Genomic DNA, 27,289 nt, shown 5'->3' on the forward strand with positions numbered 1-27,289 from the left:
TAAATACATGAGAAGGTATATGTTTGTATTTTAAGTTTGAATTTAACACGTGATAAATCTATAGACCATTCTCTTATGTCTATATATCCAATGGTCAAAATGCCACATTACCCTTTCCACGTAGCATATTGTGGACCACCCATCCAATAAATCTTATATTAAATCTAAAACACCTTAACAAAAGTCACTAGTTTTCCTTCATCTACGATGAAGAGTGAATCTCTTAACCATGGGTTTAGGTGGTTGGATGGGACTCATAAAAGGTATTTCGAACCTTTAGGCCAAAAAAAGATTAGATCATTGGTGAATCGCTATTCCAAGAGTCCTATGTGGGCGACAAACTGAGTGAAATGCATTACCTCTTTGGACTCCTACAACTGGTGGGGATACCAACCAATTACGTTAGTAGTTGCCTTCATATTTCCATATTGTAATTGAGATTTTATTCCTCAAATTCTTCATAAGGATTTGAGAGGATTCAAATGCATCTTATACCCAAAAATTTTAAATTTGGAATTGGGGCTCAGATTGATCAGAATTAGTCCCAGGAAACCTAGAATCTATCCATTAGATTTGAAATCTAGTGATCCGGTCCCAAGAACCTTTGAATCAACTATTCCAAAATGGCTGAAAATTGTGATTGATCATAATCGATTTCGATCCAAATTGACTTGTCTGATTCCGAATCCAATTTTGTTTTTGGAAACCTTGCTTATATCTCTTCTCATTTGAATAAAAAACATTTTTTACTTTGGTTACCTCGAAAATTTTCAGGATTTTGAGGATGAATATTTTATCATTTGAAGTAGTCTCTCCCCTCATTTTATTTTCTTCGATTCATATAAAATAAGTCACTCATTATCAAATTGAATATTAAAAAATGGACAACATTTTCCTCCATCTCCTAATGAACATTCAACCACCATCCTAGGATTCACAAATCCTTATTAGGCTTTACTATGTTTCCAAATTACTCTCCTCTTTCTTTTGTTGAATTTTTTTAGTATTAATACGTTCATAAATCTTCGATCAATAGACGATTGACACGTGACAAGATCTTATCAAGTAGTCCCTTAGAAGGACAATACGACACGTGTCACAAAGCTTGCCTTGGGGGGCAAGAAATCTACTTAAATCACAACTCAGAGAGCTGTTAAAACCACCGACGCATAAGAGAGGATTTCATTCCCCAGTAAAGAACATCCCTTCTCATTAAGACAGATAACTGACCCTACTACTGCTACATGTCAGAAGATGAGAAGTAAAGAGGTTATCAACCGCCTCGATAACCGCTTCAAGTATAAAAGGACAAGGTGGACTCAGATAAAAGTAAAACCATTATAACTTTCTTTACTTACTGCTCTTTCCATACTCCTTTAATCAACTCATCAGTGTGCCAGATTAACTTGGGCATCAGAAAATTTCCCTCGAAGTCCACTCAGAGTCTCTTCGGTGTCATCTTACCCTTTGCAGAAAGCACACGTCATCAAAAGACTTTTCGGCAGCAACAAATACCATTATTTCAACATAGGATGACTATAGGGGACTAGGGGAGTGATGGTACACGTCCTTAATTCTTTTTTATTTCATTATCCAATTTGTTTTTATGATAATGAAAAGAAAAAAAAAACACAAAAACAAAATCTATTTGACTATAGCGGAGTGATGGTACACCGTTAGGACGGTTAGGTCTTTAACGGTGACGTCATCCGTTTTTACCGTTAATACTTTTCTGTTAAAAAGGCGCAAGAGCAGGAATAAAAGCATAAGCTTTCTAGTTTCTACCGCTTCACCCCGACAGAAATGGACATGAAAGAATTAAGAAAATATTTTGCTTTCCTTTTTGGTGTTCCCCTGTCAAGGATTTGTTAGTTCTAATCTCTAAGAAGGGGGGAATTCGCAGTAGCACGACGATATCACCGTCAAGAATTCGAAAAATCCGCTCTCCAATACGATACTATGGGATTAACACTTCGGTTATCTCTCTTCGGTTCTCCGAATCGTCCATTTCGAGCTTATCGTCGATTTGGTTTGTCACATTTCTATCGTTTTCTGCTGAGAGTTAGCGATGGCTGGTGCTGCTGTTCTTAGTAATATATATTTTTGAACCTTTTTCGGATTTCAGTGCTTGTCCTCTTACAGTTCACGATCTCATTGGCCTTTTGTTTGTTGAGATCACGTAGATCTGAATTGTTCGTTTAATTCAAGCGTCGGTGATGTCAAGTCTTACAGATGCATTCTCAATTTCTGAAGGTAGCCGTTTTCCCGCCGAGCTTCTCTAATGGCTGATTTTATTTGCTCGTGTTATTTATTTATTGTTGCTTTGGGGATAGGGGTGGGGGTGATACTGGAGTGCTTATTCAGTAAAAATGCTGAGCTCTTGTTTGTTTGAGCTGTTAACGGTCTGATTAAAATTGAAAGTTTGAATCGGTTGAGCTAGGGTTTCTAGTATTTAGGATTGTTGATCACATCTATATTATCTTGGAGATTTTTGCAAGTAAATGTTGATATTCTTTTGCTAACTGTTCTTTCTGAAATTTGCACCTGAGGTCATTGACGGATGTTTTTTACGTGAACAAGTTTCATGCATAAGTACTGTTAACGAACTTTGAGTAATCGAGGATTTGTGCAAGCACTCCATTATCGTTTTCTTAGGGTTTTTGGTTTGATGATGTGAGCTTTTCCTCTCATCAACCTCGCTTCATTTATCGGCATCCCTACAGTCTTCTCTTTTGAGTTCCATTTCACCCCCTGGAATCCTTGATAAATGGGTTTTATTGTAAAATCTGAAATTGCAGGTATAGTGAAAAGGGTTCAATGGTTTTTGCTGGAATATTTGCTCCTTTGGCCTTGTACAACATTTATTATTGACGCGCAAACTCCATCGGAAGCATACGTTGCCACGTCCACTGTTCCATATCTTCCCCTGCCCCCTAATATTCCATTCTTCAAACGTACACATCGAAAACATTTTTTATCACATGCTGCTCCATTGCCCATGTTGCCACCATCCCTCCCTCCAGATTATGGCTCACTAACAACTTCTGATCATCCCTCTTCAAGTCCACAGCTATCAAAACGATCAATGATGAGTGGTCAATTACCAGCTCTCGGTGCAGGCCTTCTACCTCCCCGTCTGGCAGATGTTGCCCCAACGCATTCCAATGCTGGTTCTGTTCCCCCTGGTTTAGCTCAATCACCGTTGACTCCTAGAGTTGCTGGTAAGATATTTCATGGACTAGTTAAGCTTGTTATCCTTACATTATTTTGAGCCAAGTGACTAAATTGTGCCTTCTAAAAGTACTGATCAAGGGTACCCAGTTGAAAATGTATCCAGAAACTCAATACGATTCTGTTGCTTCATGATTAAATTCTGTTTCATCAGTTTTTTTCCTTGGTAATTTGGACGTCTAACTTTTGATTTGGGCAGATTGTTGTGGACCAGACATGGTGCCTAAAATAGGGAGTCGTGCTTGCAATTGTGTATATCCAATCAAGCTTGATCTTCTCCTTCTCAATGTTTCCCTGAGCACGAATTGGAGTCCTTTTCTGGAAGAACTGGCTTCTCAGCTTGGTTTGCGAGTTTCTCAGTTTGAGATCATCAACTTTTATGTACTTAGCTTATCAAGGCTGAATATATCTATGGATGTTACTCCACATACAGGGCTCAGTTTCTCTGCTAGTGAGGCATATGCAATAAATACATCTCTTGCTATGCACAATATTCATCTTGATCCCATGCTAGTAGGTGACTACAAACTTCTTAACTTGACCTGGTTTAAGCCACCAGCTCCTTCTCAAGGTAATGGCTTGTCTGATCTAGTTATGGTATCATTGTGAACTCCATTTTTTTTATGGCATGGCATTCTTTATATAAGATATGTGGTTATTGAGCACATGTTATTTTCATTTGTTTGTGATTCTTTAATGAGATTATTTCATGAACGTCTATAGCATTTCTAAATAATTGTATTCCATTTATACTTTTTCTCTTGGTTCCTCGGGAAGTTGCAAACTTTGGTAGTAAATTGTTAAAACAGCATAAAGTACAAGGAGATCCTTTGTCTCCACTCTTTTTGATCATATCTAATGGCTGGAATGGTTATTGGTAAGAGCCATATCTCTAGAAATTGTTAAAACATCATAAAGTACATGGAGATCCTTTGTCTCCACTCTTTTTGATTGTCATATCTAATGGCCTGAGTGGTTATTGGTAAGAGCTATATCTCTAGGACTGGTTTGGGGGGCGTGTTTGCTAGAGATTAGTAGGTAGGGATTGGGGGTTTCTCATAGACACTTTTCTAATGACACCATTCCTCTTTGGCTGGCCTAGACTTGAATTTGTGGAAAATTTGACTTAGTGTTTTGATTGCTCAAGGTAAACTTGGATAGTCTATCTATATTTTTTGATATTAGCGTATCGTATCATAAGTTCTTCCCTTTGACATCAATCTTGGGATGACCTGTTGCGGAACATGAAAGGAGGTGTATGTGCTTTCTCACTGGCTCTTGCAACAGCTGTATCCATGCCCAACCTATCTCTTATCTCTGCTCGAGAAGGAAGAAAAAAAAAAAAATTGTCCCACCAGGGAAGATAATTCCAAATTTTTTCTCCACATTTAGAGCCCTATGACATCACCTCATTATTGATGTTTACAGAAAATTGTGCCTGACTACCTTGATGTATGCCATTGAAAGAGATACAATATTTACCTTACTGCATCTCTCAACATTGTTATCCATGCGAACCTATCTGTGTCTCTGCTTGAGAGAGAAGCTTATAGCCTTACATGTCTCCCGTTAGATAGGCAAATCTGGTATTCTTTGCCACATTTGTAGCCTTTAAAGCTGCCTCATTTTGATGTGTACTGTCAGTTTTGCCATTATGATTCCATCGAATTGGACCTTTCGTTATGTGTTACAGTGCCTACCTGATTGTGAGTGTGTATCTTAGAGTGAGTATGCATCCCCAAACTGCGATCATCATCCATAAAAGTTGCACCTAAGGTTTAAAGTATTGGTATCATCGTATCGTATCGGAAGGGTGATTTTAAGAGATGTATTGTATCGTATCAAAGAGACGCTGGATGCACGAAAGATCTGTATGGAAATAGTTAAGAAACATAAAAAATGCTTAGGATATATGCAAAATACAGTTTTGAAGCATAAAATACTATAAATAAGTTAGTATGAGGCAAGTTCGTTCAATTGATTATATATCAAGGATGAGATTTCTTACATCTACTAATACCAGTTTTTTTTAGCTATCGTGGTATCGTATCATATTGGTACCGTACAGCTATGATACGTATCGGTTAGTTTCGGCGGATATACCTTGGTTGTACCAGAACGGAACCCAACATTTTTTTCCTGATTACCACAAGCCAATGTCCCTTTATTTTCATTGCTGGCTACAGTAGTGATGATTTATGTGGTAGGAAATCAAACTCAGAAAGGTCTGTTAAGTGTCAGCTATATGATGTCAACACTTCGAATTAGAAGTTCTGTCCTTTATGCAACAAGTATGGGCGCAGAAACGACATCAGCTCTAGCCTTTAGGTGTGCCAATGGGAGGAAGAGACAGAATGATTGTTAAAGAATTCAATTAATCTATAACCTACTTTTTGAAAGTTGGAATTCTGATTTGACCGACCGTTCAACTTGGTGCCATATGATCTGATATTGACTTGTTTATTTGACCATCTGTTTTTGGTACATTTTATTTTTATATTTTATTTCTCAATAAATTTGTGGTATATCTATTATACATTCTACTTTACATTTTTATTTATTTTACATTTACTTGTGAGTTGAATATCCCATTGTTTGATAGATACCTATTCGGATATTCCGAAGTATTAGAGTAACATAGACTTATAGAGAAGATTAAACAGGGGAAAACGGAAATTTTAACACAACCATTGAATCCCTTAGTGCTTCTTGTGCAAAGAAAATAGTCTGAAAAAGGATAAATCATGCTGTCATGCTAGAATTCTATAAATTTATTTTGCTTCTTGTATCTGTTGAAATCCTTTTTATAGTCCCTTTTTCCTCTCTTGTTTTTTTTTTGGGACAAAACTAAAGTGGCTCTCTTTGTCCTCCGTTACTTGGTTTCTCCTCCTCTGGAAGTAAACTGTTTCTGAAGATTCAGAGTCAAAATGTTTTCATTTTGGTGGATGTTTCATAACTTCATTTTTTGGTTAGCTCTTTAGCAATTTACAAATTTTCTTCTGATTACAGCTCCAGCTGTAGCCATGTCACCTACTGCTGCCCCAGCTCGTTTGCCCTCTTTAACACCATTGTTCACTGCTAACAAAAGGAAACACCCAGGTTTGATTCTCATTCTGGGTATTGTTATTGGCATCCTGATCATCGTCATTGTATCTGTGCTAGTAATATGTTCATGCACATCCGTTCGAGGAAGGGAGAAAGCACTTCCCATAGAAACTGGTATATTCTTCAAATTCACCTTGTTTCTGTTCTTAATAATATTTTTGATTGTACATCATTCCAGTATTTTCATGCCATTCTGCAGAAAGTTCACATAGCAGAATATATTTTAAAATGAGACTGATGACCATATTATATCTCTGAACAACAATGTGACAAACTGAAACCACAGGGCTACTACCTGTGGTGAGGAATGAGGAAAACTTGGAGATATCTCGAGCCTTCTTCAGCATGTTTTGAGCCTTTGTAGAGCTATTTAGACCAAAAAGTTCTATGGTAATTCCATATACTTATGCAGAATATGATTGATGAAATTGAGAATAGTGGCTTGTGAAATTATGTCCACATCCCACTTTATTTATACTAGACTAGAGAATGTTCTAGAGTAGGTACAAGTACAAGAATACCCCTAAGGGACGAAATAACAAAAATACCCTTGTACCCAAATTACAACACTCCCCCTCAAGTTGGTGCATAGATAGATGTCAATCATGCCCAACTTGGAAATAATTGGATAAAAAACTTTACTAGATAAGCCTTTAGTGAACACATCTGCCAGTTGTTCTGCTGATGTGATAAAAGGGACACAAATGATGCCTTGTTCTAACTTCTCCTTGATGAAGTGATGATCAATCTCAATATGTTTTGTCCGATCATGTTGAACTAGGTTGTGTGCAATACTAATGGCTGATTTGCTATCACAAAAGAGTTGCATGGGAAATTGAATAGGGACACAAATCCTGGAGAAGACACTGAAACCAGAGAAGTAACGAGGTTTCCACCAATCATAGTACAATATCCGGAGGGGGAACGTCTATCGTCAGGAGAACCAGCCCAATCAGCATCAGTGTAAGCTTCAATGCATAGATGATCATGAGAAGAAAAAAGAACCTCTTGACCAGGAGCAGACTTCGAGGTACCTCAAGATCCTATAATACAGCTTCCAAGTGTCCAGAGTAAGGATCATGAATGTATTGGCTGACCATACTAATAGCAAATGCAATGTCTGGTCTAGTGTGAGAGAGATAAATCAATCTCCCAACAAATCTCTGATATCCCCCTTTATCTACAGGTTCACCATCCTTCTGCATGAGATGAAAATTTGCCTCTGGGGTGTATCTGCTGGTTTTTACCTAAACATCCCAGCGCCAGCCAAAAGGTCGAGTGTATACTTCTATTGAGAAAGGCAGATACCTAGATCTGATTGTGCAGCCTCAATCCCAAGGAAGTACCGTAGCTTTCCCAGATCTTTAATCTCAAATTCGGTACAAGAAAAGTCTTCAACCGGGCTATTTACTACTGTTACTTCCTGTAACCACGATGTCGTCAACATATACAATAAGAACACGAATTTGCTCACCATTCTTCTTGATGAACAAAGTATGATCAACATTACTCTGTTTATAACCCATAGACATCATTGCTTTATAAAAGCGCCCAAACCACGCTCGAGGTGATTGTTTCAACCCATACAATGCTCATTTAATTTGCATACCTTGCCATGGGTTTTTGGACTAGAGAATCCACGAGGGACATCCATGTATACTTCCTCTTCAAGTTCCCATGAAGGAATGCATTTTTGATATCCAGTTGTTGCAGCTCCCATCCCAAGTTAACTACACATGAGAGAATCACTTGAATAGTGTTTAACTTGGCCACTTTCTCCTGGAAGTCTATGCCAAATGTTTGGGTGAAGCCCTTGGCAATCAATCGAGCCGTGTATCTATCAACAGTACCATCCATCTTTTGCTTCATAGTGAACACCCATTTGCATCCCACATGTTTTTTCCCCGAAGGAAGAGTGACCAAGTCCTATGTCTCATTTTTTCCAAGTGACCTCACCTCTTCCACCATAGCAACCTTCCAATTTGGATCAGCCAAAGCTTCCTGCCAGTGCTTAGGAATGGAAATAGATGACAAGGAAGAAACGAAAGCATGAAAAGAAGGAGAAAGAGACTCATAAGAGACTACATTGGAAATAGGGTGTACAGTGCAAGTGTATCAGGTTTACAGATGGCAATAGGTAAATCAAGTGTAGGATCATAAATAGGAGAAGACTCACCAGATGGAGGCTGTGTAGGAGAACTTGGATCAAGAGGTGACGATTGGAGTGGCACAGTGCTAGTGGTGGTGGCTTCTTCTTTCTGCCTTTTTTAGACTTGGTGCGAACAAAAACCTTCAATGGAACCATGGGCTTATCTTGGACAGAAGTCGTGGGCTCTCCCTGGGCTGAAATCTCCCCCTGCTCCCTTTGGACCGAAATCATGTCTTCTTTTGAATATGGAATTGGAGCAATCAGAAGCACATTTTCCCGTGAAGAGAACTCCCCCTGAAGAGGTGCGGTAGCGGGAAAATATGCTTCATTCTCATGGAACACCATGTCCATAGAGACAAACATACAACGAGAGGGTGGATGATAGCATTTATATCCTTTTTGAGTCGCCGAGTAACCAAGAAAAATACAGCGAATGCCACGAGCATCCAGCTTACCATGTTGTCGATGATTACGGGCAAAGCACACACAACCAAACTCCTTCTGGGCAACAATAAAATTTAGGGAACCCGTGAGCAACTCTAAGGGGCAGCGAGAGTTGAGAACCTAAGAAGGCATCTGATTAATAAGATATGTAGCTGTGAGGACAACCTCGCTCCAATAAGGGGTAGAGATGTTCATTTGAAACATCAAAGAACGTGTAACCTCCAATAAATGCTGATTCTCTTGCGTTCAACCATGCCATTTTGAGTAGGGGTGTCGACCATAGTTGTCAAGGCGCCTAGGCGTCCAGGCGCTTTGGTCGACTTGGGCGCTTGGTCGCCTAATTGGTGTCGCCTTGATTTTTTACCCTCTCCAGCTCCTTGGGTCGCCTAACTGCCATGACAACTATGGTGTCGACACAGCTTGTCTGATGAATGATTCCATTGTCACCCAGATAAGTTTGCAAGGACCCATCATCATATTCCCACCCATTATCTGTGTATAGAATCTTGATCTTGGCATCAAACTGGGTCTTAACCATTTAGTAGAAGAGCTGGAAACAGCGGAAGACCTCATTCTTCTGGCGTAACCATAGTTGTTAAGGCGACTAGGCGAATTAAGGCGGTCGAAGGGATTGAAAAACAAGGCGGCACCAACAAGGCGACACCAAAATTCAAGGCGAGGGCAAGGCGCCTGGACGCCTAGGCGACGCCTTGACAACTATGGGCGTAACAAGTAAATCCAAGTAACTCACATATGACGATCAATAAACGTAAGAAACCAACGGTACCCAGTAGCAGAAACACATCGGGTAGGGCCCCGCACATCAGAATGAATTAAATAAAAAGGTACCAAACTTATATTATTAGAAAGGGGATATACCGAACGAGTTTGCTTTGCAAATATGCAAGCATCTCAAAAAGTGGTTCGGGTTACATTTGTTAAATAAATCAGGAAAAATCTTGGCCAAAATCCCAAGAGGTAGATGGCCCAGATGGTGATGCCATCTATATAAATCGGCCAGGGCAACTTTAGAAGAACCAAGAGGAGCTTGTGTTGTCAATGCTAAGGAAGAGGAGTTTGCAGAATCAAGCAAGTGTAAGCCATTGACCACTTTACTACTATCAATCATATTCTTCGTCACCAAGTCCTGTAAAACACAAAGGGAAGGGAAAAAAAGGTTGCTTTGCAATTCAAATCCTAGTAAGGTTACTAATGTAAAGGAGATTATTAGCAAAATTGGGCACATGCAGAACAGAGAATAAAAATAGTAAAGGCAAGCACTCAACAGAACCCTTCCTAGAAATAGAGGAGAGGGAACCATCAGCAACCCTAACTTTACCGTTACGTGAACCAGGGAAATACTCAAAAAAGGAATGAGATGAACTAGTCATATGGTCGGTGGCCCCTGAGTCAATAATCCAAGGATTGAATGGATTTAAGGGAGGCACAGTGACCACCGACATAAATACCTTTATGAGCAAAATGGGAATCGAAAGAGGCTGGCATGGATGTGGCAATAGATGTTGATGGAGAAGAACTGGGCGGTGCAAGGAGACGGCGGAGCTGAGTCATCAAATCCTCCGGAGAGAGATGCTCCAATGGGTGCAGCATCAGTGGTTTCAGTTTGGTGTGCCTGAACCGAACTGGTCTCGTGACTGCGATCACGACTTTGCCATTTGCAGGTCTACGATGGAGCTTCCAACAAAAATCATTGGTGTGACATTCCTTTTCGCAATATTCATATTTAATAGGGCCCTTGTCTGAATTAGGGCGATTATTGGGACGTTGAGTCCCTCCATGGGAAGAGGCTCCAGACCTCGAAAAAAGAGTGGATCAATCCTGGGCAGCAGGTTGCAACATCGCAGTACGGCGGCTGTCTTCTGATTGAACCATAGCATACACCTGCTCCGAAATGGGAAAAGGATCAGGACTCAGGACATGAGCCTGAATCTGATCAAACTCAATATTGGGACCTGTCAGGATCACATACACACGAAGCTTGTTCTCCCGTTTGGTGAACTTCAAGGCATCAGTAGTGCAAGAAGCAGAGAAATCCTCATATAGTCTGACTCTTGCCACATACCTCGCAACTCAGAAAAATATTGGGATAATGTCATCTCTTTTTGTTTCGTCTCATGGATCTTCTTTTGGAGTTCATAGACTTGAGCATCAGTACCCACTTGAGAGTAGTATCTTTGGCTGCTTTCCAGATTTTGGCCGCCGAATCCAGTAAGAGATAACCCCGTGCAATATTTGTATGCATGGAATTGATAAGATAGGACATTACCAGATAGTTGTCCAAATTCCATTTGTTTTAAGTGGGACCAGCTTCATCAGGCTTCGTAGCATCCCTGTTATGTCACTCATGTGCTTTTTACTGTACATCTTTTTTTTGTCCTTGGTCTATAAAAGGAAAGTGAGCCTCATTTGTAAGGCATCGAGGCCTTGGAGTCTTATAGAACTTGCCAAAGGGTTCTAAGAATCTTGTAGGTGTAAAGAGTCCTCTTTTCTTCTTTATATTCATAGCCTAAGCATCTTATGTAAGAAAGTCTTACTTCTCTTTATTCTTTGTCTATACTCTATGTAAGCTTCAACTTCTCGTCTCCTTCCTTCAGCTCTCTACACTTTTTCCTTTCTTTTGTTTTTTACACAAGTAAGGTCCTTCTCTTGTGTAATTGGTTTTGCAAGGAATTGGAAAAGAAGCACAGTTATAGCCTAAAAATATGCATTTAAATTCTTCAATTCAGCTTATGGTATGGTTTTCTTTTCAATTCAGTGTATGGTATGATTTTCTTTTCAATTCACTTTATGGTATGGTTTTTTATGGTTGAGAGTTTGGTTCTCTTCCTAAAGGTTTGATGGTCAAACCATATAGTGGTTCTTGGTGAATAATACCTTATAATTCCTTTTATCACTCTCTCTCCCCTCTTATGCTATCTCTCAAATTTTCTCCTTCCCTGTCTTCTCTGTCCCAAGAAGTAAAAACTTATTATTTCCTTACAAGTGCCCTGCTTGATCTAGTGATCCAGTACTCATACAGTCAATTTAAATGACTTCGGGTTGTGGATTCTGCCTTACTACAGTCTGATTGGTTTTTTATTATTTTTGAGTCTATTGTGAAACTAACCCTTTATGGGTCCAGTTCGTGAGGCAAAGCAGTCTAACTAGCCAGTTTTAAAAAAATTGAAATAGTAAACATGCTAATTAATTAGCTTTACTTATAGGAACACAGGAAACAAATTCCCATTTTGGTTCTATTTTTTTGAATTAGCTTTATTTATAGGAACACAGGAAACATATTCTCATTTGTTTTTTTTAATTTTTCTTTGCTATTTGAAAAGTTTTATAAAGTTTTGTTTTATATCAAATTTATACATTACTGTATTTTATTTTGCAGCAAAATCAAGGACTGTAGATGCAGTTCCAACTGTAGGATCTCTTCCGCACCCCACCAGTACCCGGTATATTGCATATGAAGAACTTAGAGAAGCAACAAATAACTTTGAACCAGCAAGCATGCTTGGAGAGGGTGGGTTTGGCAGGGTCTTCAAGGGGGTCTTAAGTGATGGTACAGCTGTTGCAATCAAGAAACTTACTAACGGAGGACAACAAGGTGATAAAGAGTTCTTAGTTGAGGTTGAGATGCTAAGCAGACTACATCACCGTAATCTGGTGAAGCTTGTGGGGTACTATAGCAGCCATGACTCTTCACAGAATCTCCTCTGTTATGAGCTTGTTCCAAATGGAAGCTTAGAGGCCTGGCTCCATGGTATTTTATCTTCCTGAGTTATGGCATTCTGCTTCTTCTTCTTCTTCTCTCTCTCTCTCTCTCTCTCTCTCTCACATACACACACCACAAATTATAATGTGTCTTCATGTTTGCTAATCTAAAACTTGCTGTGTTATATAACCTTCTTCACAGGGAAAAAAACCAGTTGTTTTAGCCATAGTTAATTTCTACTTATTAAATATGAGAACAAACTTGATACTTCTCTTTTAGTTTTTTCATACATTTTGTTGATGTAGACTGTCCTTTTTCTTCAGGTCCATTGGGTGTAAATTGTCCTCTAGATTGGGATACCAGAATGAAGATTGCCCTTGATGCTGCGAGAGGGCTTGCCTACCTACATGAAGACTCACAGCCCTGTGTCATCCACAGGGATTTCAAGGCATCTAATATACTTCTCGAAAACAACTTTCATGCTAAAGTTGCAGATTTTGGCCTGGCCAAACAGGCACCTGAAGGCCGTGCAAACTATCTGTCTACGCGTGTGATGGGTACATTTGGGTGAGTTTCTCTCCATCTCCCTTTGAAACTGCATATTCCTGGATTATCCTCCTTAAGTGTTAGTGAAATGGTTTTAGGTATGTAGCCCCTGAATATGCCATGACTGGACATCTACTAGTAAAGAGCGATGTATACAGCTATGGGGTTGTCCTCCTTGAGTTGCTAACTGGAAGGAAGCCTGTGGATATGTCACAGCCTTCTGGCCAGGAGAACCTTGTGACATGGGTTAGTACTTTCTTCTTTCCATTATATTTGAATTTACCACATCTGAAATTCCAAATTGTGTGGAATCCTCTATCTCAACCAGCAGGCCCTTGTGTTCAGGTCCTTGCCATGATGTGAGCACAGGATGGCCATGTATGTGCACACATTCATGATGCACTTCTTGAACTGGTCATAACTAATAAGTAGTTGATGCACGTCACTGATTCATCTCTGATTTCATTCTGAATTGGAAGAAATGCTTCATGGTTGACATGCTACCATTTTAATTGTCTAAACAGTTCTTTTAAGTGGATATTAGGGCTGCTTGATTGACCTTTAGCACCACTTACCAATGAAATAGCAACATGTGCATATTTTGAACTGTTTCAGTTAGAAGTTGCATAGGACACTGTTTGGTACAAATGTGGCTAGGACCCATTTGAGAAGAGCATAAAACTTGATTCAGAAGGTTTTGTAACAGTCGATGTAACTCTAATGTCTCACTCACATATTTTCTTAGGTTTTTCTTTGGCTCACAGGCAGAATGTGTATGAAAACCTTACGTATTTTAATAGACGAAAACTATAGGTGGTGAACATAATATCTATTTTGGATTTCTACAAGCCTTGGTGAGTTGGTGTATATTTGCATGATATATGTTCTAAGTATATGCAATTCTTTTCATCAGATACTATACACCTTCCATATAAAAAAAATACTTATTCTACTGATGGGACCATATATTTGAGGTTTGCTGAATCTGAGCTCATGTATTTGTCAGATTCCAATACTCTTTATCTGTACCAATTCAACATTAGGCCAGACTAGTGCCCTAACAAGCTGACATGAACAAAACTTTCTGTTTTTATGGTGTGTCCATTCATTTGCAAAATATGATATGATGATACACCAAAAGTCAATGGTTAACGTCTTGGGGACTTCAGTATCAGCTTGGAGGACCCCTACGCTCTGATACCATATTACAACTAAGAGAGAAGGAGGATATTACATACAGAGATTACTTAAAAGAGATTGCATAAAGAGAAGAGAAAGTTTAAGAGGAGAGAAAAGTTTAGAAAGCAAACATAGAACTTTGATATTATAACAAAGAAAAGAAAGAACTTGCATAGAGTACTCTAGGCTAGAGACTCTTCGTACATAAGAACTTATATAAACATTACAAAGAGAGATAAGAAAGGAAGACAAAAGGGAAGTGGTACACTTACACTAGTGGAACACTAAGAAATGGTGGAGAGAAGAGTGGAAGAAATGGACTAGTAGAGAGAAGACTTGGGAAATAGAAGGACAAAACACTAAGACTCTTAAAGAGAAGAGAACTCTCGAGAAATTCTTCTTCTCTTCTAGTGCTAATAATCGCCAAAGACCTATATCTTACGAATGAAACTACCCTTCCCTTTTATAGACTAAGGGGTTGCAATAAAACAAAAATTACACAGTAAAAGTAAATGAATAGTGACACATGAATAATGACATGTGTCAGGTACAGTAAAATTCCAGCTGGTCTTTATTTGTCTGATGCAGATCATGCGGTCTACGCGGACACCGTGCTGGGATCTTCTCGTGATGATAAGATTCCGTGTGTGCTGGATAGGGTTGAAGTCGGGCAAGGAATCTGTGACTACTTCACGCATCCATCAAATTGTCTATATTATGGACGTAAATTGAATCTTCACTTGCTGATGATGCGGCAGAGTATTGTATTCTTGTTGTCTGAACATTTCTATACTGTCGGTCATCATCAACTGATCTTCTGGAATATCAATTGTGGCTCGGTCTATCATTTGTTGGATAAACATCTCTGCCTCCTCGATCTGTGCTTTAGATCTTTCATACTTAATGTTAAGATTAGTGACGAATAGCCTTCTACCATCAGTCACCATGAATTTAGAATTTTCGGATTGAATTTCTTTTGCCACCTTGCTTAGGTACAAAAGACTATCAACAACATAATCCGCCACAAAATATTCTCAATAAATCCTGATGCTTCTGGAATAGGCTGTCTATTTAGATCTTCTTCATCAGATATTTGAGATGTCAGATTTGATAGGGCTGGTGGAATTTTTCTCTAATTCTCCATTCAACTGAACTTGCTATCCAGAATGTTAAATATTTAGAATAATTCCACATTGCTGCAACATGAATAATCATGGTCTTGATCATTATGGGAATATCAAAGAATTGATCAAAGTCATTGCTTCGAAAAATTACTTGGCTAGTAATTCCCCACTCTATTTCTTGAATATTCCACTGTCTGTGGTCCAAGAAAATGTTTATTTTTGGAATAGCTTGGAAACAGTTTATATCCCAGATATTCGAAAATAGCATTTGCTTAATTATAATTTCTTGATCTTCAATCTTCTCTTTGAGTTTTGTGAAGATTTCTTTTGGGAGTAATGCCTTTGCTTTCTCAAAGACACAAATTCTTCTTATTTTTTCAAATTTAGGATCTTCAAAGCTTTTTGCTAAGAAGTCAGGTAATTCCAGAAATAATGAGATTTTTTCATAAGAAAAATCTTCGTCCTAATTTATTTGTCTTATGGGATTGAAACTGCGATTCTTTAAAAACTTAAGATGTGCTGTTTGCGCAGCTACCTTATCTGCAAGTTTACCCACATGCTTACGAAAATGACCTTTCTTGGCTAGGTATGCTTTCCATGCGCCATTTAATTCTTATTTCTGTACTTTTGATTGAAACTGAAGCTACTCTGATGGAATAAGGGCTTGTCTAGCCACTGATGCATACGATTCATTTCGGGCTTGTCTAGCCATTGATTAAAGATAATCCACTTGGGCTGGTATAGACGTTGGTGGAAATGTAGGCCTAATAAGATTTGGTGTAACCCACTTAGCATAATGGGCTGGTTTGCTGGGGCCTGGCCTAGCCTTTGCAGCTTGATCATAGTAGTTTGGTCCAACTCCGTATAACTTTTGTCTTCTATCCATCTTCCTTGTCTTGGAAGGTCTTCTAACCTTGCAGATAAATATTCAATAATCCTTCTGGATTAGATATTTGTTAGTCCACTTGGCAAGTGGTCTTCAAAGTAGTAATCTGCACTTGAAAACTTTGTTAGATAATTCTAAGAATTTAATGTCTATGTAGTAAAAGTTGTCTTTCATAATAACGATTCCACCAACTTCTTTGGTTTCATCTGATACGTCTATTTGACTTATTTGCCAAATAGTGCTATATGTCTATTTGACTTGTTTGCCAAATAGTGCTATACCAGTGTTCAAAATATCTTCTATGTTCTATTAACTCTATATGATTTATACAATTTTGTATCTGTGGTAAGACAACCGTTCTTTTGCTGTCAGACAATATTTTCCACAGATAGTAATTTGAAATTTCTTCATATTTTAGGCCCAATTTCCCCAGTTTAAGAAATCTTTATGTTCCCCAATTTATAGGATTTTCTACCCCATAAATTCAGTTATTCTCTCTAAATATTCTAGGATGGGCATTAATGGATATTCTCCAAATTTAATAAGGTTGGCAAAACCTTGTTGGTGAAGGTCTCTCGGCTAGAGACGAATAAATGTGTATCTAAAGTTTTGATCTTGTACACCTAAATTATTTATTGCATATTTGACTATAGCTGGCAATTGGTTTAACTGCCCTGAATTATTTATGTCTATTTCTAAGAGAGAAACAATTCCAAGATGTACAGCTTGAATATTAAAATTATTAGAATACATTCTAATTGAAGGATTTATTACTTCTCTAAATATTGACCAATCGTACCGTTCTAGTAAGTCCATGATTGGTAAATACATTACTCTTGTGTAAATATTGTTTCTTATTTCTTACCCTTTGAAGAGCAGCTTCTCTGCTTTCATCTTCATCTTCTTTTTCATCCTCTAATACTTGAATAATTTCTGTATTAGAACGTTTATCCATATGCTGATCTAGCAATGGTATTTATACCAAGTCATTGGCTAAAGTTAGTGAAATCGATTTATGAAAATTGGTAGATAATTATTTAGGAAATTATTTCCAAGAATAAAATTACCATGCATAAGAGGAAGACAAATTAGTGTAGAGATAATGAATTTTCTTTCATGTAACGAGATTGCTATATCCTTAGCTTTATACTGGCTTCATTAATTTCCTTAACCGGTTTTGGTTTCTTCATCTTCACCCATTTTTCTGAGGGCAAAACTTCCCACTTACAAACGCTAGTTGTAGCACCTGTATCAACTACCATACACAAGTTATAGGGCTTATAACTGATGCAAATTCATCACCAAATAGGGCTTGTTTCATTAGTAATAAGTCTAGGGTTGAGTTACATACATGTTGGGCCTTTGATCCCATGGGTTTTCAATGTAATAGGCCACTTTTATGGGCCTAAAATATGGGTAAATAGGTTGCATACGGGATTAGCTTCCATACTTAGTTTTTTATTTGGTGTTTTAAATTGAACCGGTTCAACCAATGGTTCAATTTAAGTGATTTTAGTAGTTTTCTTTTAAGTATTTAAGTTGGGCTAGATTAGCACTCTATTTTGAGTCTATTTCAGTTTCTTAGTCAGTTTAAGTTACCTAATAGGTTAGGGATAGGGTTAGGCCTTTCCTTTTTAGTGTCTAAGTCTAATTTTGAGTCTTCTATATAAGTTTGTAAGGGAGGCCAGCATTGAACACGAATTTTGATTAATAAAAACTCAGCTTTAGCTTGCTGCCTTTGTTACTGCCTTTGCTCCATCGTGAGTGTGCCTTGTGAGTAATATCAAGGTGAAGGGATTGGTGGATCTCCAATCGACTCCCTGCATCGTGAAGATCGAGAGGGCTGCTACTTATCTCTTTGCATCTTGTAGATCGGGAGACCCCATTGTTCATCTTCAAAGCTGCTGCAATTGAAGATCTCTTCAAATCCAGTAAGTTTGAATTTGAACTTTGTTTAAACCTTCTTCTTCTCACTCCTACCCTAACTAGGATTCCTCCATAAAGTCAAATCTGACCATTAGTTTCAAACTAAACTTTCAGCATACATCCTTTACATCATTATTGACACTCGATCCAAGTTTCATCAAACCCCCACCACCCTAAACCCTAGAATCCCCTACTCCTACCTCCATTAGGAATTGTCTCCAATAACCTTATCTTGCTGTCTAACTCATCTAACCTACTTCCATTCACTCAAACATCATAAAACCTATTCCATTAGACTTCCCTACACCTGCCTATCATTACCATGTAAGGCAACCCTAACCTAAACCTAACTTAACCCTAATTTTGACCTAAAATTCAATCCTGCCCAAAATTGCAGAATTTCAAAACTCATCCAAATCCTAACCTTTTTATACCATAATAGCCACCTAGACCTGCCCATTAATACCCTATAAACCCCTTTCCCAATATCCAACCCTAATCCTAGTTTTACCCTAAACAGCCCACATCTGTAAACAGTTACAGAATTCTGATCTTACCTGGCTCCTATTAGGCCTTGCCTATATAGGACTGCATTAATAACCTATGAATTTGAGTTCTCCAATTATATACGTGTATTTCTTTTTACCTTGATTGGTCAAATACACTTTTTCTGCATTTGACTCTTCATCTTTGCTGAAACTTGTTCCAGGCATTACAAGAACTTTATAGTTTTTATTGCTATGGAATCTTGATTAGATTCTTTAGCATATTCTTGTATTGGTTGTTTTTCAAGACTTAGGCTTAAACGTGGTTTAGACTGTATTTTTAGTTCATCGAAATTAAGCAAATGTTATTTTTGAATATCAAGGAGATAAACTGTTTCCAAGGTATTCCAAAAATAACCATCTTCTTGGACCACAGATAGTGGAATATTCAAGAAATAGAGGGGGGAATTTCTAGTCAAGTAATTTTCCGAGGCAATGATTTTGATCAATTCCTTGATTTTCCCATGATGGTCAAGACCATGATTATTCATGTAGGAGCAATGTGGAATTATTCCAAATATCTAACTTTCTGGATAACAAGTTTAATTGTATAGAGAATTAGAGAAAAATTCCACCAGCCATATCAAATCTGGCATCTCAAAATATCTGATGAAGAAGATCTAAATAGACAGCCTATTCCAGAAGCTTTAGGATTTATTGAGAATATTTTTGTGCCGAATTATGTTGTTGATAGTCTTTTGTACCTAAGCAAGGTGGCAAAAGAAATTCAATCTGAAAATTCTAAATTCATGGTGACTGATGGTAGAAGGCTATTCGTCACTAATCTTAACATTATGTATAAAAGATCTGAAGCACAGATCGAGCAGGCAGAGATGTTTATCCAACAAATGATAGACCGTGCCACAATTGATATTCCAAAAGACCAGTTGATGATGGCTGACAGTATAGAAATGTTTAGACAACAAGAATATAATATTGCTGCATCATCTGCAAGTGAAGATTCAATTTACGTCCATAATATAGACAATATGATGGACGTATGAAGTAGTCATTCCCTGCTTGACTGCAATTTTATCCAGCATACATGGAATCTTATCTACAACACCATCACGTGAAGATCCCAACACGGTGTCCATGTCTACCGCATGATCTGCATCAGACAGATAAAGATCAACATATGAAAAAATATTTTTACTGTACTTGATGCATGTAACTATTCATGTGTCTTTATTCATTTACTTTTTACTGTGTAATTTTTGTTTTATTGTACCCCCTTGGTCTATAAAAGAGGAGGGTAGTTTCATTTGTATGATATAGGTTTTTGGTGAGTGTTAGCACTAGAGGAGGAGAAGAATCTCTCGAGAGTTCTCTTTTCTTTAAGAGTCTTAGTGTTTTGTCCTTTTCTTTCCCAAGTCTTCTCTCCACCATTTCTTAGTGTTCCACTAGTATAAGTGTATCACTTCCTTTGTCTTCCTTTCTTATCTCTCTTTCTACTGTTTATATAAGTTCTTATGCATAGTTGTCAAGGCATTGCCTAGGTGCCTGGGCGGCTGCCGCCTTATTGTAGGATGCCTTGCATTGGTTTAATTGGTATCGAACCAGGTTCTGACACTTATTTATGCCAAATATCATTTTTTAAGTAAATATTCATTTACTTAAGATATTATTCATAAATAAGCAAATACCCCCTATTTGAATCCAATAAAAATGGTTAAAAAATCAAATTCCAAAAGGATAAAAAGTCAACCCCCAGTAGGGAAAACAGAGTTCTGGCCAAAAAAGGAAAAGAAAGGACGGGGAAAGAGATGAGAAATGAATAAAGAAAAAGACAAATGAAAGATGGGAAAAAAAAAGTAGAACGATGAAAGGTAGTTAGAGGAAAGAGGCACAACCCAACACATCAGGAGATTCTCAGCTAAATGGGATTAGCCACATGGATCCTTGTTCTCTAATAGGCTCCGTCCGAGGTCATACTTGGTACAAGACCTAGCCTATACTTGGAATAAGCAAATACCCCCTATTTGAATCCAATAAAAATGGTTAAAAAATAAAATTCCAAAAGGACAAAAAGTCAACCCCCCAGTAGGGAAAACAGAGTTCTGGCCAAAAAAGGAAAAGAAAGGATGGGGAAAGAGATGAGAAATGAATAAAGAAAAAGACAAATGAAAGATGGGGAAAAAAAAAGTAGAACGATGAAAGGTAGTTAGAGGAAAGAGGCACAACCCAACACATCAGGAGATTCTCAGCTAAATGGGATCTGCCACATGGATCCTTGTTCTCTAATAGGCTCCGTCCGAGGTCATACTTGGTACAAGACCTAGCCTATACATGTCCTTCCTCACCACTTCTCCTATGGTCATTTTAGGTCTGCCCCTAGCTCTTTTAGCTCCTTACTGGGGCGTCCCTAGGCCTTCGTTGAATATGACCATACTAGATTAAACGACTCTCTCGGAGTTTGTCATTGATCGGGGCAACTCCAAAGTCGACTCTTATATGTTCATTATGTACTTTATCCTTGTTTTTCAACACATCCATTTTAACATCCTCATCTCTGCAACACAAAACTTATCAATATGACACTTCTTAACTGCCCAACATTTTGCCCCATACAGCATGGCCGGTCGAACAACGGTCCTATAGAACGTTTTTAAACCTTTAAAGGAATATGTCGATCACACAGCACTCCGGACGCACCTCTCTACTTCAACCATCTCACTTTAATACTCTGTGAAACATCATCCCATATGTCAGTATCATCTTTATTTATGATTGACCTCAGATATCTAAAATAGTCACTTTATGGTATCTCTCTTTCCTCAATTCGCACCATATCAGTATCCCGCGTAGTGTGACACACATCATATATTCCGTCTTCGTTCCACTAATCTTAAAGCCTCTTGGTTCCAAGGTTGACCTCCAAAGCTCTAACTTAGAGTTAAGCCCTTCTTTTATCTCATCCACCATAATGATATCATCAATGAAGAGCATACACCATGGGACCTCGTCTTAAATGCTCTTGGTTATATCGTCTATGATAAGAGCAAAAAGGTAAGGGCTTAAGGCTGAACCCTGATGTAATCCAATCGTAATTGGGAATTCGTTGCCCCGAACTCCCACAAATCTCATACTAGTCACCACACCTTCATACATATCTTTAATGACATCCACATATATACTTGACACCCCTCTCTTCACTAGAACATGTTGGATTAGATCTCTAGGGACTTGGTCGTAGGCCTTTTCCAGGTCGATAAAGACCATATAGAGATCCTTTTTACTATCTCTATATCTTTCCATGAGCCTCCGCAATAAGTAGATAACTTCTGTCGTGGATCTACTTGGCATAAAGCCAAATTGTTCATCGAGATATAAGTCTCTTCTCAAACGGGCCTTAATAACCTTCTCCCATAGTTTCATAGTGCGACTCATTAGCTTTATGCTTCTATAGTTATTACAATTTTGGATATCACCTTTATTTTTGTAAATCGGGATTACAAAGCTTCTCCTCCATTCATCTGGCATCTTCCTTGTGCTCATAATCTTGTTAATCAACTTGGTTAGCCAATAAGCCCCACAACCTCCTATGGTTTTCCACACTTCGATTGGAATCTCATCTAGGCCTGTTCATCTTTCTTAGGGCTTGTTTAATTACAGTAACCTTTCTGACATATCTATGATGTGTGGTATCATGTTGAATAGAGTACTCGTCTGGGTCAATTCTACTCGACCTATCTCCATTTAGTAGGTCACAGGTATATTCATCTCATCTCTTCACAATTTCCTCATCCCTTACCAACACTCTTTCATCATCACTCTTGATACACCTCACTTGGTCGAAATCTTTGCTCTTCCTTTCTCTCATCTTTTCTATCTTATATATTGCTTTTCCCCCTTCTTTTGTGTTTAGGTTGATATAGAGATCCTCATATTTCTTTGCCCAAGCCATCCCCAAAATCTTCCTAGCTTCATTTCTGGCATCATAATATCATTTTTTATAATCTGTTTCTTCAGTCCTTTGCCATGTCCCAAAACAATCTTTCTTGGTCTTAATGGCAGCTTGGACCTCATCGTTCCACCACAAGTCTCCCTAGCACATCTTTGACAACCCTCTTAATACAAGTCATCATCTCGTACCACATCGCATTGGTGTCTCTTACAAAGTCCCACTTTCCTTGTTTGACCACATTATCAGTAAATGTCCTTAGGTACTCCCCTTTTAATCTCCACCACCTTATTTTAGGGTGCATAGGGCTCCTCCTACGCTTCTAGGCACTGAGACATATATCCAGGGTCACCAGTTTAAGTTAGGTTGTTAGGCTCTTCCCAAGGATAACCTTACAGCCCTTACACAACATGCTGTCAGCTCTTCTTGTTAGGAAGAAGTAATTTGATTGATATGAATCCCATTTTTGTAGGTAACTAAGTGTTCCTCTCTTTTTTCAAAGAAAGTGTTCACAATGGATAGATCATAAGCTACCACAAAATCTAGGATTGAGGTCCCCTCTTCATTCCTCTCCCTAACTCCGAAGCCTCCATGGACACCTTCATAGCCTCTACAATCGCTCCCGACGTGGCCGTTCAGATCGCCTCCAATAATAGTTGATTCATCCTGGCCAAAACCCTGCATTAATTATCCATGTGGTCCCAAAACTGGCGCTTACTATTTTCATTCAATCCAAGTCTAACTGGGGTGCGTAAGCGCAAACAATATTGACAACCTCTTTCTCCGACATTGTCTTTATGGATATAATCCTATCACCCACTCTTTTGACCTCCACTATATCATTCTTTAGATCTTTATCCACTATTATACCCACTCCGTTTCTATTACTCTCCGGCATACCAAAGTTTGAATTCGTCCAATACTTTAGCTTTATTATCCTTCCATCTTGTCTCTTGGATACATGCTATTTTAATCTTTCGTCTCCTCATAAGTCATAACATCTATCAACTCCAAGCTCTTACATGTTAAGGATCCAAAATCCAATGTTCCAGGAAGCTAATCTAATCCTACGATTCTGGGCTGGCATAATTCCTCTCACTTGCCCTTGCCTACTTATCACCACATCCAAGCGTCGACGCAGCACGTCGCATACGGGGGAACACCCTAGTAGGAAGAGGATGGAAAGACATGAGATAAAAAGAAAGATAAAAAAACGAAAGGATCCATGCAAAAGGTCATTGGCCGAAAATACTAAAGTACCGGCTGACGACCTGACGCACCACTATAGGAAAAGAAATTAATTTATTAGAAAAGTATAAACAAAGAGTTCCCAAGCATTAAATATAGGGATAAGAATATGACCAAGACAGAGAATTACTTAGGCATCAGACAATGGAAACCACACACATAGTACAGGACATAAATACTGAAAGATTAAATCAATCCTTCCAGGCAGGTAACTCAAAAAGCAGCTAACGGAACAGCCATGCAAAATGACAAATGAAACAGATGAAACAAATAATGAAACAAATGAATGCAACAGGTAAACAAATGAAATATATAGTGCAATATAACAATACATAAAAAGCACGTAATGCACTAACAATATAATGCACTAACAATAAGAAATAAAAGCGAGCAGTGTATTAGAATATAGTGCACTAACCATAAGCAATTAAACAGGTTCATGCAGTGATATTAGAGCAGTGTACAGCAGCAAAACACAGTAAATAGCAAGCAGTGATGAGGCAATACCAGGGTCAGGCAGTGAAATAAAGGTGCAGTGATAAAGCAAACAGAGAAATAAAGGGTGCTGCAGTGTGTTAAGACAGTAAGCTGCTAAACACAATATATAACTAAACATTTAAAAAAAAAAAACGGCAGAGAAATAAAAGGTGTAGATTACACTAGAGGCAATTCACAGCAGCCTTTCACACTTTAAAAGGGTTAGCATTAACCCAAAAAAAAAATCTAATCAGTGCAGAATTTAGGTGTGGTTCACCGCAGTGGTAAGGTGGATCCGTCCAGAATACTTGAAGAGTCTTACCGTTGAGATGATACCTGTCCTACTGCAACCACTCTTGTAGGTCACTGGTTGTGGTGGTTGCTGAATCTGTTAGAAGTCTGGGGGTCGATTGGTATGCACTGGTTTGGTGGGAGAGGGTCGATTGTTGTGCACAGATTGGGGCTGGGACAAGAGAGTTTGAGAGTTTGAGGAAAATTAGAGGTTCGTGGGAGGGGCAGAGCTTGAGTTATTTAGTGTTTATGGCGTACAGGGTAGGGTTTGGTGAAAACCGGGCTGGGGGAGGGAGGGTCTGAGTTGGGGTTATGGGTTTGAGATAGAGATTAGGGTTAGAGAGAAGGAGTTCTGGGTTTGGGGGTCAGGTGAGCGTTAGAGGAGAGAAGAGAGTTTGTTCATACCTGGACTGTACCAAAACGAGGGAATGCAGCCCCCACCTAGTGACCGTTAGAGGAGAGAAGATAGTTTGTTTGTACCTGGACTGTACCAAAAGAAATCCTTTCAAATAGCTCAGCTGTAGTGGTCCAGTGTATTACTCTAAGTTTCTTGTAATTTCTATTCTGGATTAACCTGAACCTATGACAACCTTGTGTTATTCTTTTCATAATTCCAACTATATTTCATTAAAGACCTCTCCAATTTTCTGTTTACAATTTGGTAAACAGAATTACTCAGCTCAGCTCTGATTGGGTTAATTGAAGAAGAGGCACAACAGTGAATGTTCAACTGTTTCCCTGTTCACCTTTATCATGAACTGTCAGATCATTTATTAAATAATGTATTTTGTAGTGTTGCCATGCCCTGTGGTTGGCTGCCTGTTGCCACCTCTCTCTCTCTCTCAGACCCGTCGCTTTCTCTTTCAATCCCTCCTTCCTATTCTCTCTGAGTGAGTGAGCAGAAGGGATCACGATTTTGCCTCTAATCTATCCCTTGATCTAACCATGTGAGATTCTCCCCCCCCCCCCCCGCCTAGATCTCCCCCATCTCTGCAATTGTGTGACAGCTGGCTTAAGTAAAGCTTGAATCTGCCCCTTTTTCTTTTCCTTGTGTGTTGATTTAATCTATTAAAACCTTCTTTTTTTTCATCTAAGGCCCAAAACTATTCTAAAGGTAAAATTACATAAAAAATTGATTTTTTTTGGGGGGGGGGGGGTGTAAATTTGTGAATGGTTTGTTCAGGGTTCAACCATCGGGTTTGGATTTTTTTGACTAAGTCAATGGTGTTTGAGCAAAGAGCTGCTAACTTGATCAGACCGACTGTGAAAGACTAATTGATGTTGACAGTCTACGGTCTGGCCATGTCTGTCTTCCAAAGCAGTGATCAGAATCCATCCCTATACGCTATACCCTAAACCTTAATCTTGAACCTGGGCATTTGCTCTGGCAGCCCGGACCTTTTACCATTGCTTCAAGCAATGGCCCCTTTAGCATTGACATGTGTTGTGCATTTATTACTAGCTGTGAATATTCTAATGGCTAATCATTCGTAGATATGAAATAAAGGATTAGATTCTGTTTATTTCAGGCTAGGCCAATCCTTAGAGATAAGGAACGATTGGAAGAGCTCGCCGATCCAAGGCTTCTGGGTAAATACCCAAAGGAGGACTTCATACGTGTTTGCACAGTTGCAGCAGCTTGTGTTGCACCAGAGGCAAGCCAACGTCCAACCATGGGTGAAGTGGTACAGTCCCTTAAAATGATGCAACGCATTACAGAGTATCAGGATTCCATGTTAACCGTCGCCAACACACGTACAAACCTCAGGCAGTCGTCTACAACCTTTGAGTCAGATGGAACTTCATCAATGTTCTCCTCTGGTCCATTTTCTGGTTTAAGTGCATATGACAATGATAACATCTCTCGCACGGCAGTATTCTCAGAAGACCTGCATGAAGGACGATGAGATTTTTCTGTAAGTTCTTCTGAGGAGGTAATCTGATCACAGTTTGTGACCGTACAAATATACATTGACAAAAGAATCAGTGAAGTTAAAGATAGCAGTGGAAAATGAAAGGAAGCTTTGAGATGAGGTTCTTGCCTCCTCTCCTCTACCTCCTCTTTCTTTGGTGGAGAGCCCTTTCAGTTTTTCCCAGTCAGTGGGCGTTCTCTTCCAGTGAATAACATTGTATATATTCCATGTAGCATTGCTTTGTTTGGAAGCCTGCAAGGGGTTCGTTCTTTACATCTTATTCTTTCACAAGGTATACTCATTGCTGCCTGCTTTGTTGGATGCTGTTTTATTGCATTTGATGATTAAAAGAGAAGCTACGTTTGCAAATCAACTTGAAGTAGCTTTAGGTTGCTTAGGTAGAATTTAAATTTTGGAATACAGAATTCATGCATTCTTTACTAAAGGTATTGAAAACTTTATTGTTGCTCCCTTTTTTTTTTTTCTTTTTTTTTGGGGTGGGAGTGGTGGTGTCTTTTTTTCTGTCTGCAGTAATTAATTATCTTTACTTTAACAAGCTATACTTTTCTTGAAGGGAAGTAGTTTTTAAATGCTTTCATG

General features: G+C 38.6%; 1 protein-coding gene across 2 annotated transcripts; it reads left to right on the forward strand.

The window, feature by feature from the left end:
- The first annotated feature begins 2,012 nt into the window (after positions 1-2,012).
- LOC122658530 (proline-rich receptor-like protein kinase PERK3) lies at positions 2,013-27,056 on the forward strand. Of its 2 annotated transcripts, none has more exons than XM_043853536.1 (8): positions 2,013-2,253; positions 2,799-3,221; positions 3,431-3,802; positions 6,241-6,330; positions 12,327-12,698; positions 12,974-13,217; positions 13,295-13,442; positions 26,306-27,056. In XM_043853536.1, the coding sequence occupies exons 1-8, from the start codon at positions 2,217-2,219 to the stop codon at positions 26,681-26,683; spliced, it is 2,064 nt and encodes a 687-aa protein (XP_043709471.1). In that variant the 5' UTR covers positions 2,013-2,216; the 3' UTR covers positions 26,684-27,056. The 2 variants fall into 2 exon arrangements, with proteins under 2 accessions (XP_043709471.1, XP_043709468.1); XM_043853533.1 differs by having other exon boundaries at positions 2,014-2,253; positions 6,241-6,450.
- The last annotated feature ends 233 nt before the right edge of the window (positions 27,057-27,289 follow it).

This window comes from Telopea speciosissima, chromosome 4, assembly GCF_018873765.1.
Source record: "Telopea speciosissima isolate NSW1024214 ecotype Mountain lineage chromosome 4, Tspe_v1, whole genome shotgun sequence".
NCBI lineage: Eukaryota > Viridiplantae > Streptophyta > Magnoliopsida > Proteales > Proteaceae > Telopea > Telopea speciosissima.